This window comes from Engraulis encrasicolus, chromosome 23, assembly GCF_034702125.1.
Source record: "Engraulis encrasicolus isolate BLACKSEA-1 chromosome 23, IST_EnEncr_1.0, whole genome shotgun sequence".
NCBI lineage: Eukaryota > Metazoa > Chordata > Actinopteri > Clupeiformes > Engraulidae > Engraulis > Engraulis encrasicolus.
The window spans coordinates 51,259,043-51,286,933 of record NC_085879.1 but is presented as its reverse complement, the minus strand read 5'-3'; the positions used below and the strand labels follow the sequence as shown (position 1 = coordinate 51,286,933).

At 43.7% G+C, this 27,891-nt stretch overlaps 1 protein-coding gene across 2 annotated transcripts; it reads left to right on the top strand.

The window, feature by feature from the left end:
- Nucleotides 1-328: 328 nt before the first annotated feature.
- Nucleotides 329-27,891, top strand: LOC134439755 (uncharacterized). 2 transcript variants are annotated; one of them, XM_063189666.1, is made up of 9 exons: nucleotides 329-376; nucleotides 4,544-4,701; nucleotides 4,799-4,904; nucleotides 5,366-5,413; nucleotides 13,093-13,360; nucleotides 22,365-22,404; nucleotides 22,502-22,765; nucleotides 22,908-23,180; nucleotides 23,656-27,891. In XM_063189666.1, the coding sequence occupies exons 3-9, from the start codon at nucleotides 4,834-4,836 to the stop codon at nucleotides 24,354-24,356; spliced, it is 1,665 nt and encodes a 554-aa protein (XP_063045736.1). In that variant the 5' UTR covers nucleotides 329-376; nucleotides 4,544-4,701; nucleotides 4,799-4,833; the 3' UTR covers nucleotides 24,357-27,891. The 2 variants fall into 2 exon arrangements, with proteins under 2 accessions (XP_063045736.1, XP_063045737.1); XM_063189667.1 differs by lacking the exon at nucleotides 329-376 and having other exon boundaries at nucleotides 3,714-4,701.

Genomic DNA, 27,891 nt, shown 5'->3' with positions numbered 1-27,891 from the left:
AATTTGGAAGTGGGTAGGCCTATAGGCTACTCCGTATACCTGCGTTCTACGTAGACTACACCATAGCAGAGTGTAGCCTATGGGACAGGCTGCTACAGAGCTGCACCTTACTGAGTTTCCACGTTTCCTGTACTGCGTTTGTCCTCTGCTGGAAACTACAGTAGGCCTAGCCTTTCGTGAGTAGCACTGATCTCTAGTCCATCTGCACAGCGCATCTACTTTAGTCATTCCAATAGCCCACGTGATGACGTTGGTGCGTGTGCGATTGTTTAGAAATCTGCAGCGCCGCTGAAAAATCAACAAAGCGCGTCACAGGACTGAAGTTAAAATCGAAAGCAACTTGACAGACGTAGGCGCCATTTTATCATTTTCGGAGGTAAGCTGTATTTGTTATGTTTATGGTTATATTTGACGGAACGCCTGGTTTCTACGTCTCCTTATAAAAGTAGACATTTGATAGAGAATATGAGAATTAGAAGGACGTTTTAAAACACAGAAAACAGGAGCTAGACCGCGCCTACAGTCACCTGCAAGCTAAGGGCAATGGGAGTCACGTAGAGCTGTAGGCTACCACTCGTCATTATTTAATGTTAGTGTTAGCCTATTTGTTTTGGTAAGTAGGCCTAGCCTAAGCTCTGTTGTAGGCTATTTGTCGATTTTCTACTTTGTCTTGTTTAATTAAAAAAATTGACAACATTTAGGAGAAACGCATCTCGAAGGACGTCTGTTTACATCGCGCAATAGGCAATAAATTGGTCAGGAGCTGGTGGAAACTCGTGTCTTTTCAGCCATTGATGTGCGCAGCTATTCTGGACTTTACGGTCCCATTCACTTCAATTCATTTTTTTGGCGTTTTACATATTTCGGACCGTGCGGACGCCGCTGTACTCGTGCGAGGAAAACAACAATTGTCTCGGGTGCTAAACATGGTCATGGAACGGCTTGCTTAACCAGAATGGTGTGTGTTGTGTCATTTCGAAGATAATTAAAGAAAATCTTATTACAATGGGATTTCTCATAGGCATGGTTTTGCATGTCTCTTATCTCTTTTCATGTTGACTGAGCTATCACCGTTACAAGTTTACAAGGTGCACAGCGCACATATGTATGCATACAAAAAGGAAGAATACATTTCACAGTGTAATTCTGCAAATAATTCACTTCAAAGTTAAGTGTTATTACATAGGCACCATGGTCATCAATATGTGTTTAAGAACAAGTGAAAAAACAAATCGGTCAGTTTGTCAAAGAGGAGATGGTAGATATGCGCAACATAGTACAAAGTATGCATCACACCATGCTTCTGAATGATATGAAGGAAAAATACTGACGGCACATAGCCTACGTCTCTTTCCTCAATAATGCACATCATGCCACATATCACTCAAGCAACATTATCTTCATTAGCTAATGTGGCCACAGGGGGGCGATATTGTAGGGCACGCTGAGACATTCGGATTCAATTTAACTCACTATTAGGCTATGTAACAAAGGTTGCATTATAGGCTAGGCCAGTGATTCCCAACCTATGGGTCGCCAAAGATCCACAGGGGGTCGCGAAGCCCTCTTGAGTTTAAGGGGTTTCATTTTAATACCATATGTAGCCCATGTTGAATAAATGACAAATGCATAGAAGCAACAAAATTTAAGTGCTACATTAAACATGTATTCTGTTTTTGAACAAAGACGAATTGAGGAATAAAATGATGACTAAAATGAGTTTTCGTAGGAGACAGAGCGTATCGAGTGACTTCCTCTCATGCGGGCGCTGGGTCACCAAACCTTACAATAGTAAAAACATGGGTCCCTGAAGAAAAAGGTTGGGAACCACTGGGCTAGGCTACTACATATAGTCATTAATTGGCAAACAATTCATGTTGTTTCTATTGTAATGGGATTGCTACATTCAAGAAGTTTCCAATGTCTTTCATCTCCTCTGTCTTTTCCATGTTTGTAGGTTAAGAATTAACAAACAAAATCTTAAAGGGACAGTTTGGTCAATTTCAACATGCAGTTGTATTGCTCACGCTACCCTTGACTTGTCAGTACCTGGTGATGCCACATTTTTCGGCTCAGCCCTTTCCGAGATATGAGCAATTCTAATGGGGGCAGCGTTTGTTTACATTTTAAAAAAATAAAACATAGGCCAACTCCAAATATTTTCCCAAAAGGTACTGCTGCTTGCTAGTTGTCTGCTGATGTTTTATAACCTTTTGGATGTTTTTGGGAATAAATAAAAATGTTTTTTTGAAATGTAAACAAAGAGCTGCCCCCATTACAATGACCAGGATCGGCTGAAGAAAGAAAAAAAAATCTCAGGCACTGACAAGTCCAGGGTAGTGTGAGCATTACAACTGCATGTTGAAATTGACCAAACTGTCCCTTTAACATTGTACTGCATGTTTTAGATGGGCCCATGTACAAAGTACTTCAAGTCTGTCTGTAGGGCACATCAAGGGTCTGTGAGAAAAGGGTGCTTGCGCTGCTGACAATGTGTAAATGCTTCCATTACATCCTATAGGCCTACATATGATGGCTACAAGAATTTCTGCAATGTGTTGTGTTGTTTTGAAGAAAATTGAATAAAATCTTATTATAGTGGGATGTCATTTGCATGATTGGACAGGTTTCATATCTCTTAGCATGTTCACTGCGTCATCACCATTTCATCTTACAATGTGCAGAATGATCAGAACTTTCTGTAATTCTGAAAATAAGTAACTCTGAAGTTAACAGATCATACCACATATGTAATAAGTAGTGCAAATTGAGAATGATTAATTTCTCAAAGCAGACACTGTGGATGATATGTAGCATAATACACAGTATGTGTCGCTATGTGCTCCTGAAAGATATGCTGAAGACATACTGAAGGCACAAATATTTATTTTCCCAATAAGCCTTATAATGTAGGCCTATATCAGGAGTGAGGTTACATACACGTGAGTAAAAGTTGAATGCTGAGTGGCCTTGAACCCACAACTTATGGTATGGACAGCATGACTTCATCCACCAAGCTACCACAGTTTCATAAGAAATGTTAAGACCAGAAAGATATGTCGTCGTTGTGCATTTTAACACAATAAATCATATAAAATATATTTTCCCTGCACCATTACCTCATTGTCTGAAGTATGATGAAGAAATGATTGTAGGCCTATATGATTTTTTAGTGCTGTGATAATGTGCACAACAAGAAGTTTTCTGGTCAAACAAATTCTACTGAAACTGTGGTAGCTTAGTGGATGGAGTCATGCCTACCATTCCACAGGTTGTGGGTTCAAGGCCCATCAAAGGACAATTTTTACACTCGTGTAGGCCTATGTTACCTCACTTCTGATAGGCCATGATTAGTCTAATTCAGTAAATAGATATTTGTGCGTACAGTATTTCTTCAGCATACAACTCATGAGCATATTTCGATGAATACTGTGTATTATGGTGCATATCTACCGTCTCCTCTTTGACAAACTGACCGATTTGTTTTTTTCACTTGTTCTTACACACATATTGATGACCATGGTGCCTATGTAATAACACTTAACTTTGAAGTGAATTATTTGCAGAATTACACTGTGAAATGTATTCTTCCTTTTTGTATGCATACATATGTGCGCTGGGCACCTTGTAAACTTGTAACGGTGATCGCTAAGTCAACATGAAAAGAGATAAGAGACATGCAAAACCATGCCTATGAGAAATCCCATTGTAATAAGATTTTCTTTAATTATCTTCGAAATAACACAACACACACCATTCTGGTTAAGGAAGCCGTTCCATGACCATGTTTAGCACCCGAGACAATTGTTGTTTTCCTCGCACGAGTACAGCGGCGTCCGCACGGTCCGAAATATGTAAAACGCCAAAAAAATGAATTGAAGTGAATGGGACCGTAAAGTCCAGAATAGCTGCGCACATCAATGGCTGAAAAGACACGAGTCTGGTGGAAGCAGAGACTCTAGCAAACTTTTCCCTTTCAGCCAGCAACAAGGGAAGGTAAAAAGACTGACAGTTATATTGCACAGTGGAGATGTATTATATAAAAAAAGAATATAATAAAATAGACAGTCGTTAGGCCTATTGCCATCAGGCTATAGGCTGGCCTGCACAGCAGAAAGGTGCACACAGCATAGGATAGGCCTATTATAAAAAGTACAATATTATAAAAATGTATTAGCCTACTACGTAATAGAACACTGCAAATCTGATATACTGTGCTATTGAGTTTAATGTTTACTAATCAAAACCATATTGTAACAATATAAACTATATTTACTTGACCTTACCTTATTGTTATGCCATGTCTTTCTGCTATTCTACATAATGGATCAATTAATTTTAAGTGGATATACTGAAATCCCTGAAATTTTGAAGTTGGTACTCCGTATACCCGCGTTCTACGTAGACTACACCACTGGTCCTCTCTCATTTGTTAGGGTGAGAGAACCCAACCATCAGACACTTGATCCTTCTTCCCCGCAACAGGTTAATGTGAATACCGTGAAATAGTGTCGCACAATTCAGAGCCTTTATTTTCTTTCAGTTGTTTCTTTTCTTACAATAATTGCCTCATGGGCACAATCGATGGATTGGACTAAGTCAACACCTCTGTAACATCAGTTGATTCCAAAACGTGTCACCCTTCAACACCCTGTGTGACCCTCTGATAAAGACTGAAGTTACACCCATTAAACACGTCAGGTAAAGGAAAAAACTTTAACATGTCTGAATCAAAACATAGCTGATGACTTGAATTAACAAGAAGACATAATTGACGTAATATATCTACTATTACCAGGAATAATCTCAGACGAGCGAACAACTACAGGCAGCATGTCCAGTGCTCTGTCTATAAAGAGCGATGTCTCAAAAGACCACCCACCCAACATGGCAGAGGGGAGAAGGTAGGCAGTGACAGTCATCCAATAGTGTGTGTGTCCACTTCACCATACCTGTATGACCAGCCCCTGATTCTTCTTCTTCTGCTGTGTGTGTGTGTGTGTGTGTGTGTGTGTGTGTGTGTGTGTGTGTGTGTGTGTGTGTGTGTGTGTGTGTGTGTGTGTGTGTGTGTGTGTGTGTGTGTGTGTGTGTGTGTGTGTTTCCCCATACTACCTGCAGAGGGAGGCACAGTCACACCTCCTATGCATTTGCTTATCCTAAATTCACAAGACCTCTGTTTTAAGTAGCCACTTTTGTTGAGGGACCATAGGCATATTAATTTGTATTTGTATTAGTAAATTCTTTCTTGTAAAGTCTCTGTGGGTCAGATGAAATGGCTCAGCGGGCCTCATTTGGGCCACCTCCTTTGCCCACCTCTGGTGTACAGTATTGCCAGTCTCAATTCCATCTTTGTTTTCTTCCTCAGCTGCAGGTCTGTGGACTCTGGCTATCCCCCATCTGAGGCCTCCTGGAGGTACAGTATGTTATAGCTTCTATTGCGGAACACATACTTACAGTATGTCATAGCTTCTATTGCGGAACACATACTTAGGCCAGCTGCACACTGGGCAGTCATGGGTGAGCGGTTAGGGCGTCAGACTTGCATCCCAGAGGTTGTCGGTTCGACTCCCGACCCGCCAGGTTGGTGGGGGGAGTAATCAACCAGTGCTCTCCCCCATCCTCCTCCATGACTGAGGTACCCTGAGCATGGTACCGTCCCACCGCACTGCTCCCCATGGGGCGCCACTGAGGGCTGCCCCCTTGCACGGGTGAGGCATGAATGCAATTTCGTTGTGTGCAGTGTGCAGAGTTCACTTGTGTGCTGTGGAGTGCTGTGTCACAATGACAAAGGGAGTTGGAGTTTCCCAATGGGCTTTCGCTTTCACTTTCACACTAGCTCCGACAGCACTGCGGCGCACTTTTGCTTCCGACAGAATTCGGACCCCCAAACCCAATTTCACATGAACAGTCAATGGGCGGCGCCGACAAAATAGAACTTGTCTCTAATTGCTATCCGACATCGGCGAATGTCCGGGGACATCGGCGCCAGTGTGCGTGGTTCTATTGAAAACAATGGAATCGGATTTTAGCTGAGCAGTGCTCAGCACTTTGTCGGAGCCGGTGTGCGGAAGCCCTTATATGGCATAGTAAAACCTTAAGCAATCCGTGTAGCATGCTACAATGGTACACGGATCCATTGACTTTCACTAGCTTAGCTACATACTCCCTCTTTTAACTTGTCTTAAAGCAAGACAACGCTTAACATGAAAAATAAGAAACTTTACCACCTTTATAAACCCCAGCCAAACTGTAAAATAGTGGCATACAGTGCTGTGTCAGTGTTGCAGTAATAATAATAATAATACATTTTATTTTTGAGCGCCTTTCAAAATACCCAAGTACACTTCACAATCAAAACAAATACATAACAGTAGGGAAAGTACAACAAAGCTTCAGTGAATTAACAATAGGAGAGTAATTAAAATTCAAAAATAAAATAGAAATAAAAGTACAATAAAAATAAATGTTTTCAAATAAGAAAAAGAAGTAGAATGCATTTGAAAATAAAATAAAATGAGGGGAAAAAAATAGTAATATGTAAAATAAAAATAAACTGATAATTAAAATAAAGTGGAAGTGCCTGTCAATGAAGTGGAAAAGCAGAAGTGAAAAGGTGTGTCTTCAGCTTGGATTTAAAAGTAGACAGTGTAGAACACTGACGAAGTGACAGTGGGAGTGAATTCCAAAGTTTGGGGCCAACAACATGGTGTGCAGGTGTGTGGAGGGAACTGTAAGGAGGAGTGAGTCAGTGGAGCGTAGTGTGCGGGTGGGATTGTATGGGGTGAGGAGACTTGTGATGTAGGAGGGTGAAAGGTTGTGCTGGGCCTTGTATACAAGGAGGAGAATTTTGAAATGGATACGTGAATGGATAGGAAGCCAGTGTAATTGATAGAGGATAGGGGTAATGTGATGCCAGGGTCTGGTGTGTGTAAGTAATCTAGCTGCTGAGTTCTGAATGTATTGTAGACGGTTAATCAATTTAGTAGGGAGACCAGTGAGTAGGGCATTGCAATAATCTAATCTGGAGGTTCCGAAAGCGTGAATGAGGGTCTCAGCAGAGGTAGGGGTAAGAGAAGGGCGGAGTCTGGAGATGGTTTTAAGGTGGAAAAACGCAGTTTTGGTGAGGTGTTTGATATGGGATTCAAAGGAGAGCGAAGAGTCGATGATGACGCCCAGATTTTTTACTTTTGAGGGAGGAAACCAACGCACACCAGAGGTTTCGAGGTGCAGGTAGCGGGTGCAGGATCAATTTGGTAGAAGAAGGTACCGCACACTCTTGTCCATCGTGCTGCAATTTATTGACAAACAACGTTTCGGCCCGTATGGCCTTTCTCAAGTTTTACAAAAGCAAAGTGAAGACACCCCTTATAAATTGTCCTCTGGTTTGTGATTGGCTGACAGCAGCCGGTTAATCAGTTCAGTGACACCTGCCAGACAAGGTGAAATCTCATCTTGATTACAGTATGTTTTCTTTACAAATTGGCAGTAATGTCAAAAAGAGGTAAGACAATTTATAAAAATTAAAAGAAAAACAAAAACACATAGTGATACACCAGCCCCTGTGAGTGCAAGAGATCCAAATCCCAAGTAAACTATATACATTACGTGATGGGAAGGCAAAGTGAGAGCAACACTTGTAATTTTTAGATCAGGCCACTAGAGGCCGTCATGAAAAGTATTGTCTCATCTTGACACCCATCACCAAAGGCCAGATGATCTGCACAATAAGATTGAGTCTACCTAGAGAAAACATTTTAATTCAAATTCCACATTTAGACCAAAAGGAATCAATGTCTTAAGAGAGTGGATATAATAATTTTCTCTCTGAGATAGTAAACGTTCTAGGTTACCCCCCCGTCTAGGCAGAGATACCTTCTCAATCCCTATGTATCTTAGTGCAGAGACCGAATGGCCAGCTTCCACAAAATGCGCAGCTACTGGATAGTTAAGGTTTTTACAACGAATGGTGCTGCGATGCTCTGCAATGCATACTTTTAACTCCCTACTAGTTTTTCCAACATATGACTTTCCACATGGGTACGTAATCAGATAAATAACAGATTTTGTGTTACATGTGATAATGCCCTTAATGGGAATACTTTTACCTGTGTGGGGGTGTTTGAATGTAGTGCATTTATAAGTATAACTGCATTGCGCGCAGGAGCCACATTTACGGTTACCATCCGGAATAGGGGTTAGAACCGACTTGGAGGGCACCATCAATGTGCCCAGATTTTTTACTTCAGAGGAAGTGGAGGTAAAATAGTCAGGGATAGAGAACTGAGAAAGGTTTATCTTTTTAAGTAATGATGGGGTGGCGATGATGATTGTTACGTTTGTAAACGTGTAGTAAATGAAGCACACAGACACACGGCTTGTGACGTTAACTCATCGTGTTTATCTAGCTCAAACTCCCCGAACCCCGGGCAAGACCCCAGCAATAGAACACAACATAATACAGGCATAATACAATGCTGACAGCACAGTCGAACTAGCCTGAACGGATATAACATTTCCCCCCCTCCTACTGAATTTCAGGCATGAAATGTAGAGTCAAAGTCCTCCAAATATGCAGGACGGGATCTAGTGCAAACGGGCCTAGGGGAGGCATAAAGCTGTGACTGGGTGGTCTCAGATGCACTGGCACCCACTGTCAGGGGCAGGTTGGTAGGTGAGCTGGTGGTACCAGTTATCGGTGGCAGGTCGGTAGGTGTGCCCGTGGTTCGCCTCAGGGGCTATCTGAGGTGCCAGTTCCGGTGCCGAAGTATCCAGCCCACCTAGAGAAGTGGTATGTGGTGTCATAGGCGGTGTGAGAATCGGAGGTGCCACTTTGCGGAGGCGGCTTGCATGCCACCGGCTGCCGTCGCTGAGCCGGAAGGTGGCTGAGCCTAGCTGGCGAGTAACTTGGAGAGGGGCTGACCAGTATGAGGCGAGTTTGTTGCCTCTGTGGGGCCTACGGACCCTGACCCACTCCATGGGTTTGATGTCAGGGGTTCTGGCGCGTGCTGAGTGGTCGAACGCCTGCTTCATACGCCTCTGCTGACAGGCAACCGAGGCCCTGACCGTGGGTGATGGCCTCTGGGGCATTTCGGGGCTCAGTCTGTTCAGGGGAAGCCGAAGCTCGCGGCCAAGCATGAGGGATGCTGGGGAGACCCCTGTTGTAGAGTGTTGGGTGGCCCTGTAGTGGAGTAGTGTCTGACGTAGAGCCTCTGGAAAGGCCCAGCCCTGGACCAGGTGTGCCTGGTGGAAGCGTTCAACCCCCCCCATTAGCTTGAGGGTGGTAGTACGCTGTACGGATGTGGCGGATTCCTTTGGCCTTGAGGTATGTGGTGAATTCAGCCGAGGTCAGCTGTGGGCCATTGTCGGTTGTGATGGTGTTTGGGAGACCCCAGCGGGCAAAGAGAGAGTCGAGGAAGTCAATAATGACTTTAGAGGTCACTGAGCCGGTGGTCATGAGCTCGGGCCATTTTGAGTGAAGGTCATACGCAACGACCAGGAACCGTTGGTGGTGAGGGACACCCTGTATTTCCCCGCAAATGTCCAGCTGTAGGTGGTCCCAGGGCTGAGTTGGCCAGGCCAGTGGTTGCAGGGGTGGGGGGTGGCTGGTGACCTGTCTTGCCACTCACGATGCAGGCAGTGCAGTCTTTACATAGGGCCTCAATTTCCTCGTTTATCCCAGGCCACCAGACCAGGCCTCTGCAGCGCTGCTTCAACTTCACCATGCCCAGGTGGCCCTCATGAGCCATGGCTAGAACATGTGCCTGCAGGGCACTAGGGATGACTGTGCTGAGGCCACGTGCTACACAAGTCCCATTCCAGCAGGACAGCTCCTGCTTTACCCTGGAGAAGACCGACAGCTCCTCAGGCACCCTGTGCGGCCAGCCATTCTGAATGTAGTCACGGAGCTGAGAGAGGACAGGATCGCTCTCAGATGCCTCTTTCAGCTCTTGCAGTGATACCGTGGTCTGTAGTGGAGTGTGTTGCATCTGGACAATGTCCTGTTCAGCACGGTCGGTGTCAGTGTGTGTGGACGTGATGGGGTACTGTGTGACAGAGCGCGACAGCAGGTCAGCCACAACATTATCTCGGCCAGGGGTGAACTTCAGGTCAAAGTTATACTGGTGGAGGCGGTCGGCCCAGCGGTGTAGCCGTAGTGGTCTGTGGCCTGTCCCAGATGTGGAGAGTAAAGCGGTTAGAGCCTGGTGGTCTAAGGGTGAAAGCGCGGCCGTAGAGATACAGGTGCCACCTCTCACAGGCCCAGATGCAGGCTAATGCCTCACGCTCACCCACGGAGTACCGCTGTTCAGTAGGACTGAGTGCCCGTGAGGCGAAGGCGATTGGTTTCTCCACACCTCCCTGCATCTGTGACAGTACTGCACCGATGGCTGTGGCCGACGCATCACAGGTGACCAAGGTAGGGCTGTCAATGTTGAAGTGGGCTAGCACCGGGGCTGTTGTGAGCTGAGTTTTGAGTGAGTGCACGGCCTCAGAACACTCCGATGACCACGCCCACAGCTCCCCCTTACGCAGCAGCTGTCGCAGTGGCGCAGTGGTAGTAGAGTAGCGTGGGAGGAACTTCAGGTAATAGCCCGTCATCCCCAAAAAGGAGGCAAGCTGAGTGGCTGAGGTGGGCTCTGGGACGGCCAGAATAGCCTCCAGGTTTGACTGCAGTGGGTGGATGCCGTTCCCTGACACGCGATTACCCACATACTCAATGGCTGGTGCAGAGAAGACGCACTTGTCAGTGTTGAGTGTAAGTGTGTGTTTGCTAAGTGCTGCAAAGACTCTGTGGAGGCGGTTGTCATGGCACTCAGGGGTGGCCCCATGAACCACGACATCATCAAGGTAAATGGCCACGCCAGGTATGCCAGCTAAGATCGATGTCATGACTTTTTGGAAACAGCTGGGGGCGGAGCTCATCCCAAAAGGCATGCGGGTGTAACGGAACACCCCAACGTGAGTCACAAAGGTTGTCAGGTTCCTGCTGCTGGGGTGGAGGGGCACCTGCAGGTAGCTTTGGTTGAGGTCAAGTTTGGAGAACACAGTCGAGCCATGGAACTGAGCGGTGAGCTCCTCTGCTGAAGGAAGGGGAAACCTATCCGGGATAATCGCCTTGTTCACTGTGCGCATGTCGACGCAAACGCGCAGAACCCCAGACTTCTTCCTTGCTATCGCCAGATTTGAGACCCAGGGCGATGCATCCACAGCTTCAATGATATTGGCGTCCAGCAGCTGTTTGAGCTCAGTGGAGAGCTCATCACGGAGAGCCAGCGGGACACGGCGCAGGGGTTGGATGACTGGCTTGACGGCAGGGTTCAGCAGAGGCTGGTGCGCAAACGCTGTAAGGCAGCCCAGGCCCTCGAACAGTGACGGCCACTTCTGTTGCCATGGTGTGGTGACAGCCAGAATTGCAGCTCCCTTTGTGTCCACCAGGGAGAATCCCAGAGCTGAGAAGAGGTCCAAACCCATCAGGTTGGCTCCCTGACGAGAAACTTGAAAGGGAAAACTGGGCATGACCTTATTGCCATACCCCACGGTCAGTTTAATGGACCCCACCAGGTCTATTTTTGCATCCCCATAAGCCGACAGTGAGGTAGTTGGGGAAGACAGGGGCAGTGCACTGAAGAAGGAATTGTATGTGTGCATATTCATGAGAGAAACACTTGCACCAGTGTCCACGAGGAGTGGGATGCACACATCATTCAGCTGCACTGAGCATGTTTTAAATGAGGTTACTTGTGAATTGACATTGTGAATGACAGTGGCATGGTGTGATTCAGATGGGGCAGAGCGGCATACAGTAGCAAAGTGATTGCGTTTGCCACAGTTTCGGCACATTTGTCCTCGAGCGGGACAATGTTGAGCCCTGGACTGGTGGGAGGACGACCAACAATTATTACACGATCGTGGAGGAGGCTGTGATGGAGGTGGCTGTGGTGAGGGAGGCTGTGGGCGTGACCGTGAGCGAGTTTGACGTCGAAGCATTTGGATCGCGGGGGAGTCGGCTGCTTCCATCTCGCTCTGGCTAGGCTCGGGTAATGGAGTGAGCGTGGGTGACGGTGTGGGATATGCTGCGGTTGCTTGTGGATTAGACAAGGCAGATGTGTATGTGGCTGCACTCTCTATTTGGAAAGCAATAGTCATCGCTTTTTCGAGTGTTAACTTATCATCTTCCAACAGGAGAGTCTCGCACACTTTTGCATTGTTCGTACGCTCTATGAGCTGGTCGCGAATCATCTCATCCTGCAGTGCACCGAACTTGCACGAGCTGGCTAATGCACGCAGGTTTGCTACGTACTGATGTACAGTCTCACCAGACAACTGGTGTCTTTGGCGAAACAGAAATCGACGCAAAAGGGCGCTTTGCGGGGCTGCATATTGGGCACCAAGAAGTTCTAGTGCTTTCTTGTAATCACTGACGGTACCTGACTCCAGTGCTCCGAGCACACGCTGACCCTCGGCTCCTAGGCAATGCTGCAGCAGCGCTTTCTTGCGTGCAGCAGGCACATCTGTGAGTCCCACTGCTAGTAGGAAAGTTTCAAAAGACTTAATCCAACGGGTCCACGGAATCGGTGGCTCACCCGGCAGTGCGAGAAACAGTGCCGGTGGTGGGAGGTTTATATCAGCCATCCTCGTCGCCAATGTTACGTTTGTAAACGTGTAGTAAATGAAGCACACAGACACACGGCTTGTGACGTTAACTCATCGTGTTTATCTAGCTCAAACTCCCCGAACCCCGGGCAAGACCCCAGCAATAGAACACAACATAATACAGGCATAACACAATGCTGACAGCACAGTCGAACTAGCCTGAACGGATATAACAATGATGGCTTCGGTTTTGTTTTGATTAAGTTTAAGAACATTTTGGGTCATCCAATTACTAATTTCATTTAGGCAGGTTGTTAAGTTAGCGAGGGGGAGTGGATGGGAGGGTTTAGTGTGAATGTAGATTTGGGTGTCATCTGTCAACAGTGGCTCGACTGTTCTGTCAAGAAGAGAGCACACGTTTGCTCAACGCCAGAAGTGGCCTTACCGAGAGGGTTCATATTTGCTTCTTTATATACAGTATTGTCTTGTTCTCTCTTGCAGTGTGTCATCTGGATCAGTGCTATGTGATGTCTGCTCTGGGTCAGCAGTGAAGCGCTGCCTGACCTGCGATGACAAGTACTGTGAGGTCCATGTGAAGAACCACTACACATCTCCAGACCTGGACAGCCACGAGCTACAGGATCTCCATCACCAAAGCCTCTGCCCACAGCATCACAAAGAGCTGGAGTTCTACTGCAGAACCGACCAATCAGCAATCTGCTCACGCTGCTTCCTTTATGATCACAATGGACATGATGTCATCGAACAGGTAGGCCTAAACGAGATCTACAGACACAGACTGTGGACGTTTTCGGTGTGCTCAATACTAATAAACATTAAGATTAAGAGGGATGTTTTTATGTCCCAACAAGCCTAGTATGGTGTGTGCTTGTGTGCGTTGTTTGAGACTGATGGTAGATAAGCTGAACACTTGAGCGAACTCGGGCATACAAACTTAAAGCAGTTGAAAATATAAAAGATATTGTCCATTGTGAATTTTCAGCATGGCAATCATGGCAGCAATTAAAAAAAAAAAAAGATTGTACGTTTTTGCTTATCATATTATTATTATTGTTGTATTAGCATGTCATAGAACATATTTAGTGTATGAGTGATTCTCTAAATCGCCTACACTTTTAAGTCCGTGGATTTTATTTGGCAATTCCACTAACTATTAACTGCATCCAATGATGTTTTGGACATTAGAAAACATTTATCTTTCATATAATACAGAAAGTGTAGACATAGCATTATTTCCCTCAGCAAGAATGAATATTTAATACTGGTTTTGGGCGTTTTCATGCCGTCCTGTTTTCCAAATGTCAGATTCAGTCTTCATATTAGCATGTAAAGAAACTTGTTTTGCCCAAGACGATTGCAAATGTTGATTCACAGTAATCATCACAATATGACAAAACTGTCAGAAAGACCACTGTCCTTTCCATTATACATGAAATTTGCCATTTTGTGTGTGTCCACGAAAACTGTGTTAACCGTGTCACGGTCTGAAACCTCCTCCATAAATCAGTAATGGTTTGGTCTTAGGCCATACGAATAACATCGCGTGATGTCATAACCTCTTTGGCAGGATATGGGAAGACTTTTTGGTAAATTTTGAGCTCCATCCTTCCATAATTTAATCCATTCTTTTTTATGTTCTCATAGCGGGAAAATTGCCTGTCAACTGTGTTATCAACATATTCATAAGAATCTGAATTAGAAATCACATGTAGAAAAACACAGATAAAGCATACAGGTACATGAATTGATTAAGGTGTTGTGGTGGAACTTCTGAGGTCCTCAGTTAGCACAACACCATAAAAATGGCTGAAATGTCAACGGTGTTACCGTCAATGGTGTTACAATTAAGTATGACAGTCAGGGTTGCCAGATGAGGCTGATGATTTCCAGCCCAAAAAGTGATCAAAATCCGCCCTAAAAACCCGCCCAATTCTATTGATTTATATGGCAGTGGGAAGGTTTTTCTGATAGATGCCATTTTTACCCGCACACGGCCATCCTAAGCAGCCCAATTGGGCGGGAACCAGCCTAATCTGGCAACACTGATGACAGTTGAGGAGGAGTATGTTTTTGCCAATTTATATCCATATTGACAGACAAACAAACAAAATAATTTGTGTTCTAAGCAGATGGGTTTGTCTGCTCTGTTTTTTCTCCTAAAAAAGTGCCGACTTGTTCCCCTGCACTGTTGACCGTAACACAGTTGAGTAACACGGTTGACTGTTTTGAAAGTGTTTTTGCGCTATTGATCCCTTATGTGTTGGAAAAATCCTATGAACATACACTAGAGATTATCTCTGGAGAAGTAAGTCTTGTGTAAGGAGGGTGACTATATTCAAATCAGACGTTACAGGGATTTATGATGAAAAATGTGTCAGTCTGTATCACAGTGACTCATAAAATCCTACTTATGAAGCTCAACAATCACATTTTCTCTATCAGTTGCACAGATTAATGACAACATTACTGCTAAGGGACATAAGCACTTTCAAACATATATTGTTTCAACTCTGTAGTATTTTTATATATGTTTGAAATGACATAGTATTTGTCCATAACACTGTTGACAAAATAATTAAGCAAATGTTCGCTTTCATTAGAGTATTTATCAAATGATTTAAGATTAAGCTTGGCAATTTGTTTGTTTGGAAACTTAAATATATACACTATGTAAACATCTAGGTCATTTAGTTGAAAAAAAAATACTGATAATTGACATTTTGCTTTTGCCAAAAGCGTAGGGGAATCGTAGAATCACTCGTATATGAGAGAAAAGCATATACAGTGCCATGAGAAAGTTTGGGCACCCTTTTGGAAAATCATTACATTGGTTTATTTCTCGTTGAGCATTTAAAGTAGCAACTTCATTTTAACATACAGTCGGTCCCCCTACAATGCACACCCTTTACCGAGGTAATGCCACGTCATCCACCTCGGTACGTACCGGGCCTAGCTGCAGTGTACCCAAACAACCGCCGGGTGGCACTTGGGAGCGCTTGCTATTTGCGAGCGCTTGCTATAGCCTACTTGGGAGCGCTCGCAACCTGTATATATATATGATATCTCTTTCTCTCTCTCTCTCTCTCTCTCTCTCTCTCTCTCTCTCTCTCTCTCTCTCTCTCTCTCTCTCTCTCTCTCTCTCACACACACACACACACTTTCTCTTGCATACACACAATACACATTCAAGCGCAAATGGGTAGGCAACATTTATTACCATATGGAATATTTTAGACGATGTTGACGGCATATTAATATACCGTAAAGTTCCATATAATAGCCGAGTTCCAATTAGCGGCCGGGTTCCTTTTAAGGGCCGGGTGCACGAGGATATTTGACAGAAAAGCGCGGTCTAAATAATCATTAAATGAACCAAGGAAAAAGGCTTGACCACCGGCGCTGCATGTTTCCCCCCTTATATTTTTGTTTACTGTTTAGGATGCGCCGCGTATTTGACCATCAACCGCTGCGTCAGTGAAGGAAATGTTGGAAATTTTGCAATGTAAAACTCGGGGAAGCAGCGGTGTTTCAGGGTAGCATGTGGTTTAACACTGTAATACGGGTTAATGTGGTTAAAATCCACATTTAAAACGAGTAGCCAAGGCATGTGATGAGAGAAAATGACATTTGAGACAAGCATCCAACGAAATGAAATGTAACGTCAACATGCAGCCTCTCTGCACTTGGATTGTCCTCCCTTCGCACCAAACTGGCAAACATGTTCTCTCACAATGCTTTTAATGTTTTGTGCACTACATATGGACACTCGCACACACCCTGCACGCACTGCACTGATCAACACACTTTAATCAGTCAATCTGCGAGGCGGAAGCGCACACCGTTTCAACTTTGACTTTGGGGAAGAGATTGTTTAGTGGGATGTTAGTTTAAATGCTTTTCATTTTCATTTGCTAGCTTTACATTTTTTTTGTGTATGGTAGCCTATTAATATGTGGCATCTGTGTGCAGATGGAAACCGTTTTGTGTTAGGCTGTAGCCTACCTTAATTCGGCCGAGGCTACTTTTAGTTAACCGCAGCGTAAGGTCTTTGCATGGACAAATGAAATGATAATTGAATAATAGCTGGCCAGTATTGCAGGGAGTATTAAACCCAGTGTACGTTGGGGTTTGGGAGAGCAAGGAAGAGAGCGGCATCTGTGATAAACCGCTTCGAAATGTGTGCGTAAAACCTGCTGTTAACCAGTGTTGCCGCATTAAAAAAAGCTTTGTTTGATTTCGTGTTTGTATTTTACTTTGATGTTGACTATAGTCCTCAGTTTATGGTTATTTTCTGTTGACCTCCTACACATTTTCGTTCTGTCATGTAGGGTATTGTAAATAAATTAACCGTATTTTGATCATTTTGATTTCGGACTTAATTTACCCTTTCAATCACCCCTCTCCAATTGCAAACTTTACCCTGGTAGAAGGAGCATTCGCTAGCCTGCACGTACTCGTTAAGGACTTATTGTCTGACTGATTTTGGCTGCTGCGAATAAGGTATATTTATATATATAGCCTATATAAAGGGCCTATCACCGTTTTGGCTGAATGCTGACACCACGGACCATGATGACCATTGCAGTCTTGCCGCGGGTCTTGAACAGTGCGCACCCCTGATTCAGATTCAGATTGCTTCTTCTGAGAAGGCAACTGGCTACCGCAGGAGAGGGGAAAGGTGGCAATATTATCCTCAAGCGTGTTAGATAAATCGTGTTTAACCTATCGCAGATGAGGTTTTTGAATATTTTGTAATGCATGGGACATTGACAAGGAAAGGTAGCTATGATATCCTCGTGAATAAGTCTTCGACTTTCGACTTCGACCGCTGTGATAATTTGACTACGGACACCGCTGAACATTGAACAGTTGTTTAGACTACAGTAGGCCTGTTGACGATTGCAGTCATGCTGCTTGTCTTGAACTGCGCGCTCTCCTCCAGTTGATGTGTGACAGCCAGATGAGAAGCGCAAAGGTGGGGGCTATCCGCGGTCGCGGAGGACAGGTGTCAATATCCACAACCTCACTGAATAAATAGCCTAACCCGTGAACTGTGCAGCAGCAATTACATATTGTTTAGGTTCTTGAACACTCCCTAAAGCATGGAATTCATTTTCCATTAATAAGGAAAGGTGTAAGATTTATCCTCAATCCTCCCCGATAGCCTAATGCTCCCCCCCCCCCCACACACACACACACACACACACTCTGTTTGGAGAGGACGCATTTAAACTGTTACAGTTTAGGCAGTAGGCCACCCATCCCCCCGGACCCACGAAACCCACTGAAGATCCAAGCAATTGTAGTCTGTCAGTATTTTAGTGTGTGCCCAGGTAGTTGAATTCCTGGCATGGCCTGGTTATCTCAATCGTGAGAAGAAGATGTTTGCCCTCAGGCTAGTGTGTTCATAAAGCGCATGTTCGATTTGCTGTAATAGGCTACGATCAGTAAGCCTCAACTTGTCTGTAGTTTCTTTTCCTTCTTTCGATATTTTGTAAAATAGGCCCACGTTAAAGCCTAAATACGATAATAGGCCTAAATAAGGCAAATAAAGTAAGCTAAATAAGTCAGGCCTAAATAAAGTTGTTTTAGCCTATGAACTCAGGCAATGCAGACATTTGCGGAGGGATTTTGGATATCTTAGCCTATAGACTACCGATGGCTTTGTGAACTTCATGACTGGGCTACAAGATAGTTGGGTAAACAAGGATTGACTTAGACCACCAACATCTGATGCTGAAGTGGGGGAGGGTTGGTTTTTCACTTCAAATGTTCCCCGACACACACACACACACACACACACACACACACACACACACACACACACACACACACACACACACACACACACACACAGATACGCGCTAATCGCTCTCTCTCTCTCCGTCTCTCCCCCTCTTTCTCATTGTTGCTATACGTGCATCTGGATAGGCCTAGGCAGTGTCACCCAGCACATTTTCATACAAATGCTGTGTTTTTTTTAATTAAATCTTTATTCAGTTAGGCTATTTGTGAACAGTCTCTGCTTTTCTCTTTCGATGTTGCGTCACCGTGGACAAGTGTCTGCTCGAAAACTTAATGCAAAGCGGCTAAAATTTTCAGAACGTGTTGAACTTTTCAGAACATGAATGTTTGTCTGTGGGGGAGGGGTGGGTTACAGCAGTGCTGTGCAGTGCACGGGACTTTTGTGAGATGTCGTGGCGCGACAGGTTATCCAGCCTCGGAAGGAGTCATAGTTCCCCAGTCACATTGTTGGTTCGCATCTCCACCGAAGCAACTGAATTTGCAGTCCTAATCACATATGATTAGCCACACCTGGTGTAACAGATGTATTGTCACGTGTGCAGTCCATCACATCAGTTAACCCGAACCCCGTCGACCGCGCACAACAGCGCATTGAAAGGATGAAATGTTCACAAGCACCAATACAAAAAAAAACGTCTTCAACCTATTAGTCCGTAGGCTATCCTGAGGATATCCGTTCCTGACTTGAATAGGCTAGTGCAGAAATAATTAACAGTTATCACTTATAAGTTAAGAGCGGAATTGAGACGGTGAATGCAGGACAGAATAATAAAAACAAAACACCGTCGACTGGCGGTCTTGTTTAGGGATCACGCTTGTGTTATTATCAAATGCCCAATGTTACGTGCAACGCGCAATTGGCTGACTCTTTCCACTTGTAGCCTAAAACTGAGGGAGGGATCAACATAGGCTACAATGAGCTACACTGAAGCAGATTACTCTGCTTCGCAAAAAAAAAACAGTGCACCAATAATACCCCGTCTTCAACCTACTATTTACCAGATATATAGCCTAGTAATAGTATTAAGTTGTGCTACCTTGTTTTTTGTGGTAACGACAGTGTAGATCAGGTAATAGCCTGCAATAGGGGAAGCGGCATGCGCCAGTTTTAAAGACAGAATGTCGTCGCCAAATGTAAAATCACCTCTCTCTTGCTGACATGACGGGGCACTACTTCATTAGGTTACAATGTTGTTCATGTCTGTTTGACTCACACTATACGAGTGGTTCAATTTGTGTTTTTGTGCTCATCGCACAAATGAGACAGACAGGCTTGCTTGATAGGGCTACACAACGCAAGCGACATCGGTCCACTCAAAATGGTCCGAACTCCGCCGCTTGATTTCATGCCTACTCTGTTTTGCTATTTTCGTTATTCTTAGCCCTGGCATTAGAGATGAAGCAACTGTGATCAGTGAGGTTGTGGAAACGGTTGAATAGGCCTATGGTCCTAAATTGGAAGCGGCCGATGCCAGTTTTGAAGACAGAATGTCGTCGCCAAATTTAAAATTCGATCTCTCTCATGCTGGCGTTATGGGACACACTTAATTACAATGGTGTTCCTGTCTGATTGACTCGATTTTAATTGTCTTTACCGGTTCAAATTGTAGTAGGTATGCAAACTCTGTATCCTGGGGATACCCGTTCCTGGCTTGAATAGTGCCGGAATAAGCTAGGGACGGATTGGGAGACGGTGAATGCAAGACAGAAAAAAAGTCGAGTTTAAATTCACATGGTGGTCTTGTTTAGGGCTCACACTTGTGTTATAATCAAATGCCATATCAAATGCCCAATGCTAAATAAAACATGCAATTTGCTGACTGTATTTCTACTACTACTAAAACTGGGGGACGGACGACGGAAGCACAAACAGACGCACTAACACAGGCAGACGCTGCTCTGCAAAAGCGGTGCTATACTGCCCCCCGCATTCCGAATGGCCACAGGGTGTAATGATCACGGTGCGCTGCCGCGGCACGGCACGGTAATGAGCAGATTGAAGTTACACCATCTGTATGTTAAACATGTAGGGAAAGAGAAACATTTCAGCAGTGGAAGAATTTTCATAGGTGCTACAGAAAGAATTTTATGTGGATTTAAACAAAAATATGCGTGTGCATAAATATGGGCACCCCAAAGAAGCTATACCATTAATATGAAGTAGAGCTCACCTTTGCTGATCTAATGGCCTTTGGATACTTGCTATACAAGAAGACAGTTCCAACTGCCTGGTGCTACTGAATAGTTGCCAATTATTCTATCCAGAGCCCCTCTTATTCAGTCAACTTATTCATATGTCTTATTTAGACATCCTGGTTCAAATAAATTCATTCTTTTTCAATGATGTGATATCTCAAGATTGGTATGACTATTAAGACATTGTACTTGTTGTTTTGCATTAACTCATTGTTGAATTTTGATCAGTGCAGTGCAAACACTGTCTGCTGGAAAGTCCAAACTCTGCTCAGCTCTAATTTTGTGACTGACACTTGAACATTCTTTTGAAAAATATGTTATTTGAAAAGAATTAGTGAGGCCCTTAACTCTAATACGTTTTACAGTGTGTATACTATCCACGCAGACCTATAGTAGGGTGTGTTTCAGACCAGAGGTCATAGAATTGATGGGTGCATTTTTTGCCATGTCCACCTCCCATTGTTAAGGTCAAATAACTATAGCTCAGTCTCATCTGACCACACTATGATTTCCCAAAATGATTTTAGCTTGTCCAGATAAGCTTTCTGCATAGGTTTTCTCCTAAGTTCTGTCTTGGAGAGTGGAATATGGTGGGCTCTGAACAAACTGTAGTTTGTTGAAAAATAGTTAAAAGGGCATGGCTAAAGCATAGTAAGAATGGTAACAGGCACACTACAGAACACCTCCATAGAATTACAAGACCATAGCTGCTGATAATGCAGACTTGGACATGGGTCCTTCCACGTATACTTTTCACAAGGCAAAAGCTCATTGGATGGGTGACGAATAAAAAGGCTTTCCTGTGTATCCATCAGAAGCTATTTTGTATGATAAATAACATTTTAATGACCAATCATGTCTGTCTTGGTGACTGATGGGATTCCAAAGTCATTAAAACCAGTTTGTGCTGCAAAGGTGAGCTCTACTTCATATTAATGGTATACTTTCTTTGGGGTGCCCATATTTATGCACATGCCTATTTTTGTTTAAATCCACATAAAATTATTTCTACTTGTATAACACCTATGAAAATTCTTCCACTGCTGAAATGTTTCTCTTTCCCTACATGTTTAACATATGTTAAAATGAAGTTGCTACTTTAAAAGTTCAACGAGAAATAAACCGATGTAATGATTATCCAAAAGGGCGCCCAAACTTTCTCATGGCACTGTAGAATATAGAAATACATGAATATAGATCAGGCTATTGTGAATTTTCAAATCATAATTACAAATGTACATGTGTGGGGGAAAACAGGCAATGCAAGTAAATTGGTGGTGTTGGGGTTTAATAATCGAAAGATAAAGACCTGTAGACTAGCGTTGTTCACGCGCAACATGCCGAAAACGTGTAGTGTTGTTGGCTGTTCAAATAATAGCCAAACAGCCGTGGCTGTAGCATGGACTGTGTTCATTAGGTTAGCCAATGTAGCATGTAAGTTGATTAGACATTCGGTTTGATTTTCCCCCATAAAGGGACGTAACGCACATTTACGGGCAAAGTACCCGGATGGCTGTTCATGCCTATATCAGAAGTGTATATTTTAATGACTGTGGATTGTCAGGAAGACACTCCAGGCAACTCAGATGAGATCCAACTGAGAAGCAGTTAAAAAATATACAAACTGGCTGCGAGCTCCTTTAACACCCTACCTGCACACACCAGAACTCACTGAGAGAAACAGGGCCCGCTGATTAGGACAGTGTTATAAACCTTGCTAATATTATGCATGATTTTTCGTGTTAATACAGACATCTGCAAATACATCTCCAAGGTCCTCTACAAAAGAAGGTGCATCATGTTTTATATTCTGTAGAATAAATGTGTTTTGTGTGTTGATTGGTGTGAAGCATGTTCTAAACTCTGGCCCTTCTGCATTCTCCCGCAGGTGTTCCTCCTCCTGGGCCGATCCAGTTTGAGTCAGTGCAGCCAGACTCAGTGTCATTACACTGGTCACCTCCAGAGGGCGCCCCTGGTAACTGCACCTACAAGGTCACCTGGACAGGCGTTCAAAAGCACCGCAGCCTTACGGTGACAGCTACAAGTTTAGAGATGACAGAACTGACTCCAGGAGAGAAGTACCACTTCACTGTGGCCACCCTCAGCCAAGATGGCCGCCAGAGCACACCTGTGGAGGGGGCTGTTCACACAGGTGAGACACATGGGCTTTCATTCCTAGCAGACATAAAACTATGTTGGTGTACGAGGCAGGTAAAACCTGTCTTCAAATATCTACTTTATATCGAAATGTCAAAATGTTCCCTTTTTATGTTTTTCATGTTCTCTGCCTACAGAGGTCCCCCCTCCACACAATCTCCAGGTGAATGTGGACCAGAATTCACTCAAAGCCAGTGTGACTTGGACCAAGCCAGCTGGAGTGGACCAGGTGACTTACCTGTTAGAGATCATCAAAGCTGGATATCAGGGAGACAAACGCACCATCCACCGAGACTCCTGCCAGTACACCATGACTGGCCTGCTATCAGCTGCACATTACACCATCAACGTCACCACTGTAGTCAACAATGGCCGTCAAAGTCAACCAGCCTCCACAACCTTCTGTACAGGTGTGTGCACCATTGGATAGTGTTATTTTGTATTGTTATTTGTTATTTATTCATGTATATTATTGCTGTTGTGGTGGTCTCGACTTGGGGCAGTGTGTGGTAGAGAGGTTTTAGTAGGTCATGTAGACACAGGTGATTAACAGGTGTAGCAGTTTGGTAATGACGTTAGAGGAGGTCAAAATCACACAAAACACAGGCCTACGTTCACACTCAAGCCAATTTCACCCAATTCACAATATAAAAGTTCTAAATGATCTTCTGAACTTTTCTAAATGATCATATGTACTGAGCCACTTTGTCAATGTAAATCGTAAAAAAAACATAGCTGGATTGTATTTTGTCTTGGTACAGTGGTTCTCTAACTGTGGTACCACCAGTGGTGTGCAAGGTCTCCTGTAGTGGTATGCGGGGAATATTTTTTTTTAAGATCTTGAATTGAAGGGTGTTGCAACAAAATGTCTTTTTCATCCCACAGGTTTTGAATTTGCTTCATTAATGAAGAACCATGCTAAGTTTGCAGGTCCACCCCTGAGGATCGTCCTGATTGGGAGAATTGGAACGGGGAAGAGTGCCACAGGAAATACCATCCTGGGCAGAAAAGCATTTCAGTCCACACCCTCATTCCAGACTGTCACTCACACATGTCAACAAGCATCAATCAGTAGCCCACGTGAAGTTCTGGTGGTTGATACTCCTGGTGTATTAGACCCAGAAATAGATGATAAGAGAATAAAAGAGGAGATCCTTCAGTGCATTAAGTTGTCCGCCCCAGGCCCCCATGCCTTCCTGCTGGTCATTTCTGTGCGCTGCCGCTTCACCAGAGAGGAACGGGATAGAGTCAGGGCCCTCCAGGAGATCTTTGGGGAGAAGGTGAAAGACCACATCATCATCCTCTTCACAAATGGGGATCAGCTTGATGCTGATGGCGTAACGATAAGGCAGTTTGTGGAGGGACAGCGCGCTGAGTTAAAAGAGGTGATCAGCAGCTGTGGAGGGAGATATCATGTGTTTAACAACAGGAGCAGAGACAGGAGTCAGGTAGATGAGCTGCTGAGGAAAATAGATGAGATGCTTGCAGCTAATGGTGGACAGCACTTCACTCATGACAACAGCCCTCTCCTGAGGCCAATCTGCACACGTAAAGAGAAGGGCAAGTGGTTTAACTTGTTCTCATGAATACACATCAGGCCTAGGGCTGGGCAACGTTAACGTGTTAACTATTGAGGTGAGTATCGCCCGACAATTTTGTTAACGCTTAACGCATTGGGTTTTTTTTTGGTTATTTTTTTTAGCCTTTTAAGACCGTTGCGTTGTTGGTTTACTTTTATTTTGCAACTGTCTGCGCTCTTAAAGCCCTGCCCCTCGCACGCAGCAGTTGGAGACCACCAGTGACAGCTGACAGAGAAAAAGACATCAGGGTCTAGAAAGTAGGCAAAACTTCTGAATGGACATTTTCGTTACAAAGTTCTACAGCCCTCATTGCGTAGCTCTCGAAAAGCATGTGCGCCTTGGCAACTCGCAAGGTTATGAAAAAAAGTAGCCTATCAGCTGTCAATAACGACACGCGGACTGACAGTGTGCATAGCTGAAAACTAAAGCCTTGATCAAAAAGCCGACCGCGAGATATTTATTCCTCAGGCAACGTTTTGATTTCTACCTATATCTGGCGTTGCGCATGCACGGTAGGCTAGCAGAAGAGGCACAGTTGAAAAATCAGTGGTAAAAGAAGGCATCTTTAGCCGAAGTCTAATTGCGTTTAACTGAAGCGCCTCACAAAGTTACATTCAGCATTCATATCGGCAGCAACATAGTATGATTTCGCCGTGCCAAAAACTACACCCGACATCAGCAACCTCACCTTTATGTTAGGCCTATTGTTTTGTGATGTCAACGTTATTGATTTGAAAGTTGTAGCCTAATTACCGCCAGCAGTCAGTCATTTAGTTTCTAGTCGCTGCAACATTTACATTACATTACATTACATTGCATTTGGCAGACGCTTTATGTCCTCTTTTGAAAGTCGCTTTGGTTATAATCAAGCCAACATCACAAGCAAATACAAAGTGCACAGGAGATATACAGAACAAGAAGTGCAGTTGCAAAGAGGGGTTAGTTTTTTTTTTTTTTTAATATACAGAGTAAATAACGAGTACACACACACAACACACACACACACAAACTAAACTAAACTAAACTAAACATCATGTCAGGAGTCTGCCCTGGGGCAAGGCCAGTTGAAGCATTAGTCTAGTAGATTCTTTTGAAAGAGGAATGTCTTTAGTTGTTTCTTGAAGGCTGCAAGAGATGTGCTTAGTCTTGCTGCCTCTGGGAGACTGTTCCACCACTTGGGTACCACAACAGAGAACAATCTTGACTGGGAGTACCTAGAGCGACTGGATGGCAGAGCCAGACGGCTTGTGCTGGATGAGCGCAGTTCTCTTCCATATAAGGCGTTAGTAGGTCCTTCAGATAAGCTGGGGCCGTTCCTGTGATGGTTTTGTAGGCAAGGGTCAAGGGTCATCAAAGGGTCATCAACATAATGGCGACAGATAAGGACTGAGAGTGGAGGGTAAAGTTCTAGGCTACTCCACGCTCTTGACAGTGAGGGAAGGAGGGGCATAGGGCCTATCAGACACACGTCTGCTTGCCTAATTAATTTCAAGTGACAAGGTTTGTTTCTTGTAGGCCCATGTAGACTATCCTAATTTGAGTTTCTGATATTTCAGCTTCAGTTCAATCTAAATAGCCTATAATTTAATAATTGTATGCAATAATGGTGATACTCTAATCTTCAATAGCCTAAGTGTATGCAAAAAAACCCTATCCTCTACAATAGCCTAATTTGTTTCATTAGTTACATGCTTTATAACTTAGTGTGATACAGTATGTAGGCCTAGATTGGCAAATAGGCCCATTTCTATTTTGAAAGATAGATATAGGCCTATTAGGCTACACAGGTTACAGTAGCAAATTATGATTATGATTGGTCTACTTCATCTTAGAAAATGTCAATGTATATATTCTATTCTTTTCTCTACTTCTTTTCTCTTTCCTTTTCTATTCTTTAGTCTATTTTTTTATTTAAAAAAAAGATTCCATCTCTTTCTGTGGTCGTCTGTGATATATGATAATTACGGTGTCATCAGTGATTTGGTAATCTGACATTTTCAAATATATTGGCGCTTTTGAATTCATATTTGGGTTCCGCGCGCTATGCCATTAATCACGATTAATCACAGAAAGTCATTGAGTTAATAAGATTTTCAAGTATGCCCACCCCTAATCAGGCCTCTTTACTGTATGAATAGAAACACTGGGCCACTTTCCCTGGTAAATATGCGTCTGGCCTTTCTCCAACACACTATAATAAACATGTGGACATGTGAGGCATTTCTCCAACTGAATATACTTGGTTAAAAGGTAGAGGGCTGGAGGGCTGCTGCGTTCAAGTGGTAAAACTAGTTGTGGTTTGAAGGTGCTCTTTGGCCAAGACGTAGAAAATATCAAAAAAAGGCAGGACGCCAAGGCACTCTTCTTAGATAAAACCGCTTCATTATAAAGGCTAGTTCATGTTTGAACTTAAATAATTAAAAATACTGCCACTGCCAACATGTTTCGGCCCGCTACAGGGCCTTCATCAGGGCACAAGGTGAATCAAGCAGTGTAGCACATAAGAGTCTCAAACACACTAATCAATCAGCTGATTGACTCAAGGTGACGTAGGCGGAGTCTGCTCCTGCAGAGCTACAAGGTACAAACAACCACAACAATAGAAAGCTGCCAGTGGCAGTCTTAAAAATGTTAAATGCATAAAGAGTATCACATTACTGGAAAGAAAAACAAAAAGACATTACAAAGCTCGATGGTTCAAAGAAAAGATATCATATCTATATTGTCATTTAGACCAGGGAAACGCATGGCATTAAGCCTATGTATCCAGCGACCCTTTTTCTAATTCAACGTCTTCTGTCTGTCTCCTCTCCTAGAATATACTTGGTTTTCCAACCACTCCTATGACAAGCCATGGTTGTTTAATTATGATGTATGAAACATTTGAAATCCTAATTAATTTTCATTTCAATAAAATTACAGTATATGCAGCTTAATGTCTCAAAGCCCTTATTTCACAAACACAATTCAATATCACACATACACACTGTCAATTTGTTTCTGGTTTTGATTGGTTTGGTTTCAACTGGTGCAATGTACCCCAACTTGAATAAAGGAATGTGACATCTGGTGGAGGTTTGAGGTACTGGAATTCACTCAAGGAGTTGACATGACAACAGTTTCCTTTCTTGCTTTTCCTCTTTTTTTTCTTTTTATTAAAGTTCAAGGCACAAGTCCATAAGTTTTCAATGATGGGTGGTTCAAACAATCAAAGAAAGTTTTAGCAGTCGTAGTCTTATTCCCCTAGGGTAAAAAACCGACTGCCGCTCCAGTTTTCAGATGTCACATTTGCACAGTACTAATTCATTCTTAAGAGTAGCACAGCATTTTAAACTAGCTAAAATTGGATCTTCTCCAATTCGCCATTTAAGCTGCATTTTTTGCTATACTTTGGTCATACTAGTAAATATTAGTCAATGACTTTGTAAATATCCATGAAAAGATGAAATTTGGCAATAGGCAGCGCAGTTTCAATGAGCAGCATAGCTCCAATACCTACTCTGGCCACAACCATACACAGTTCACCTTTAAGTATCATAGA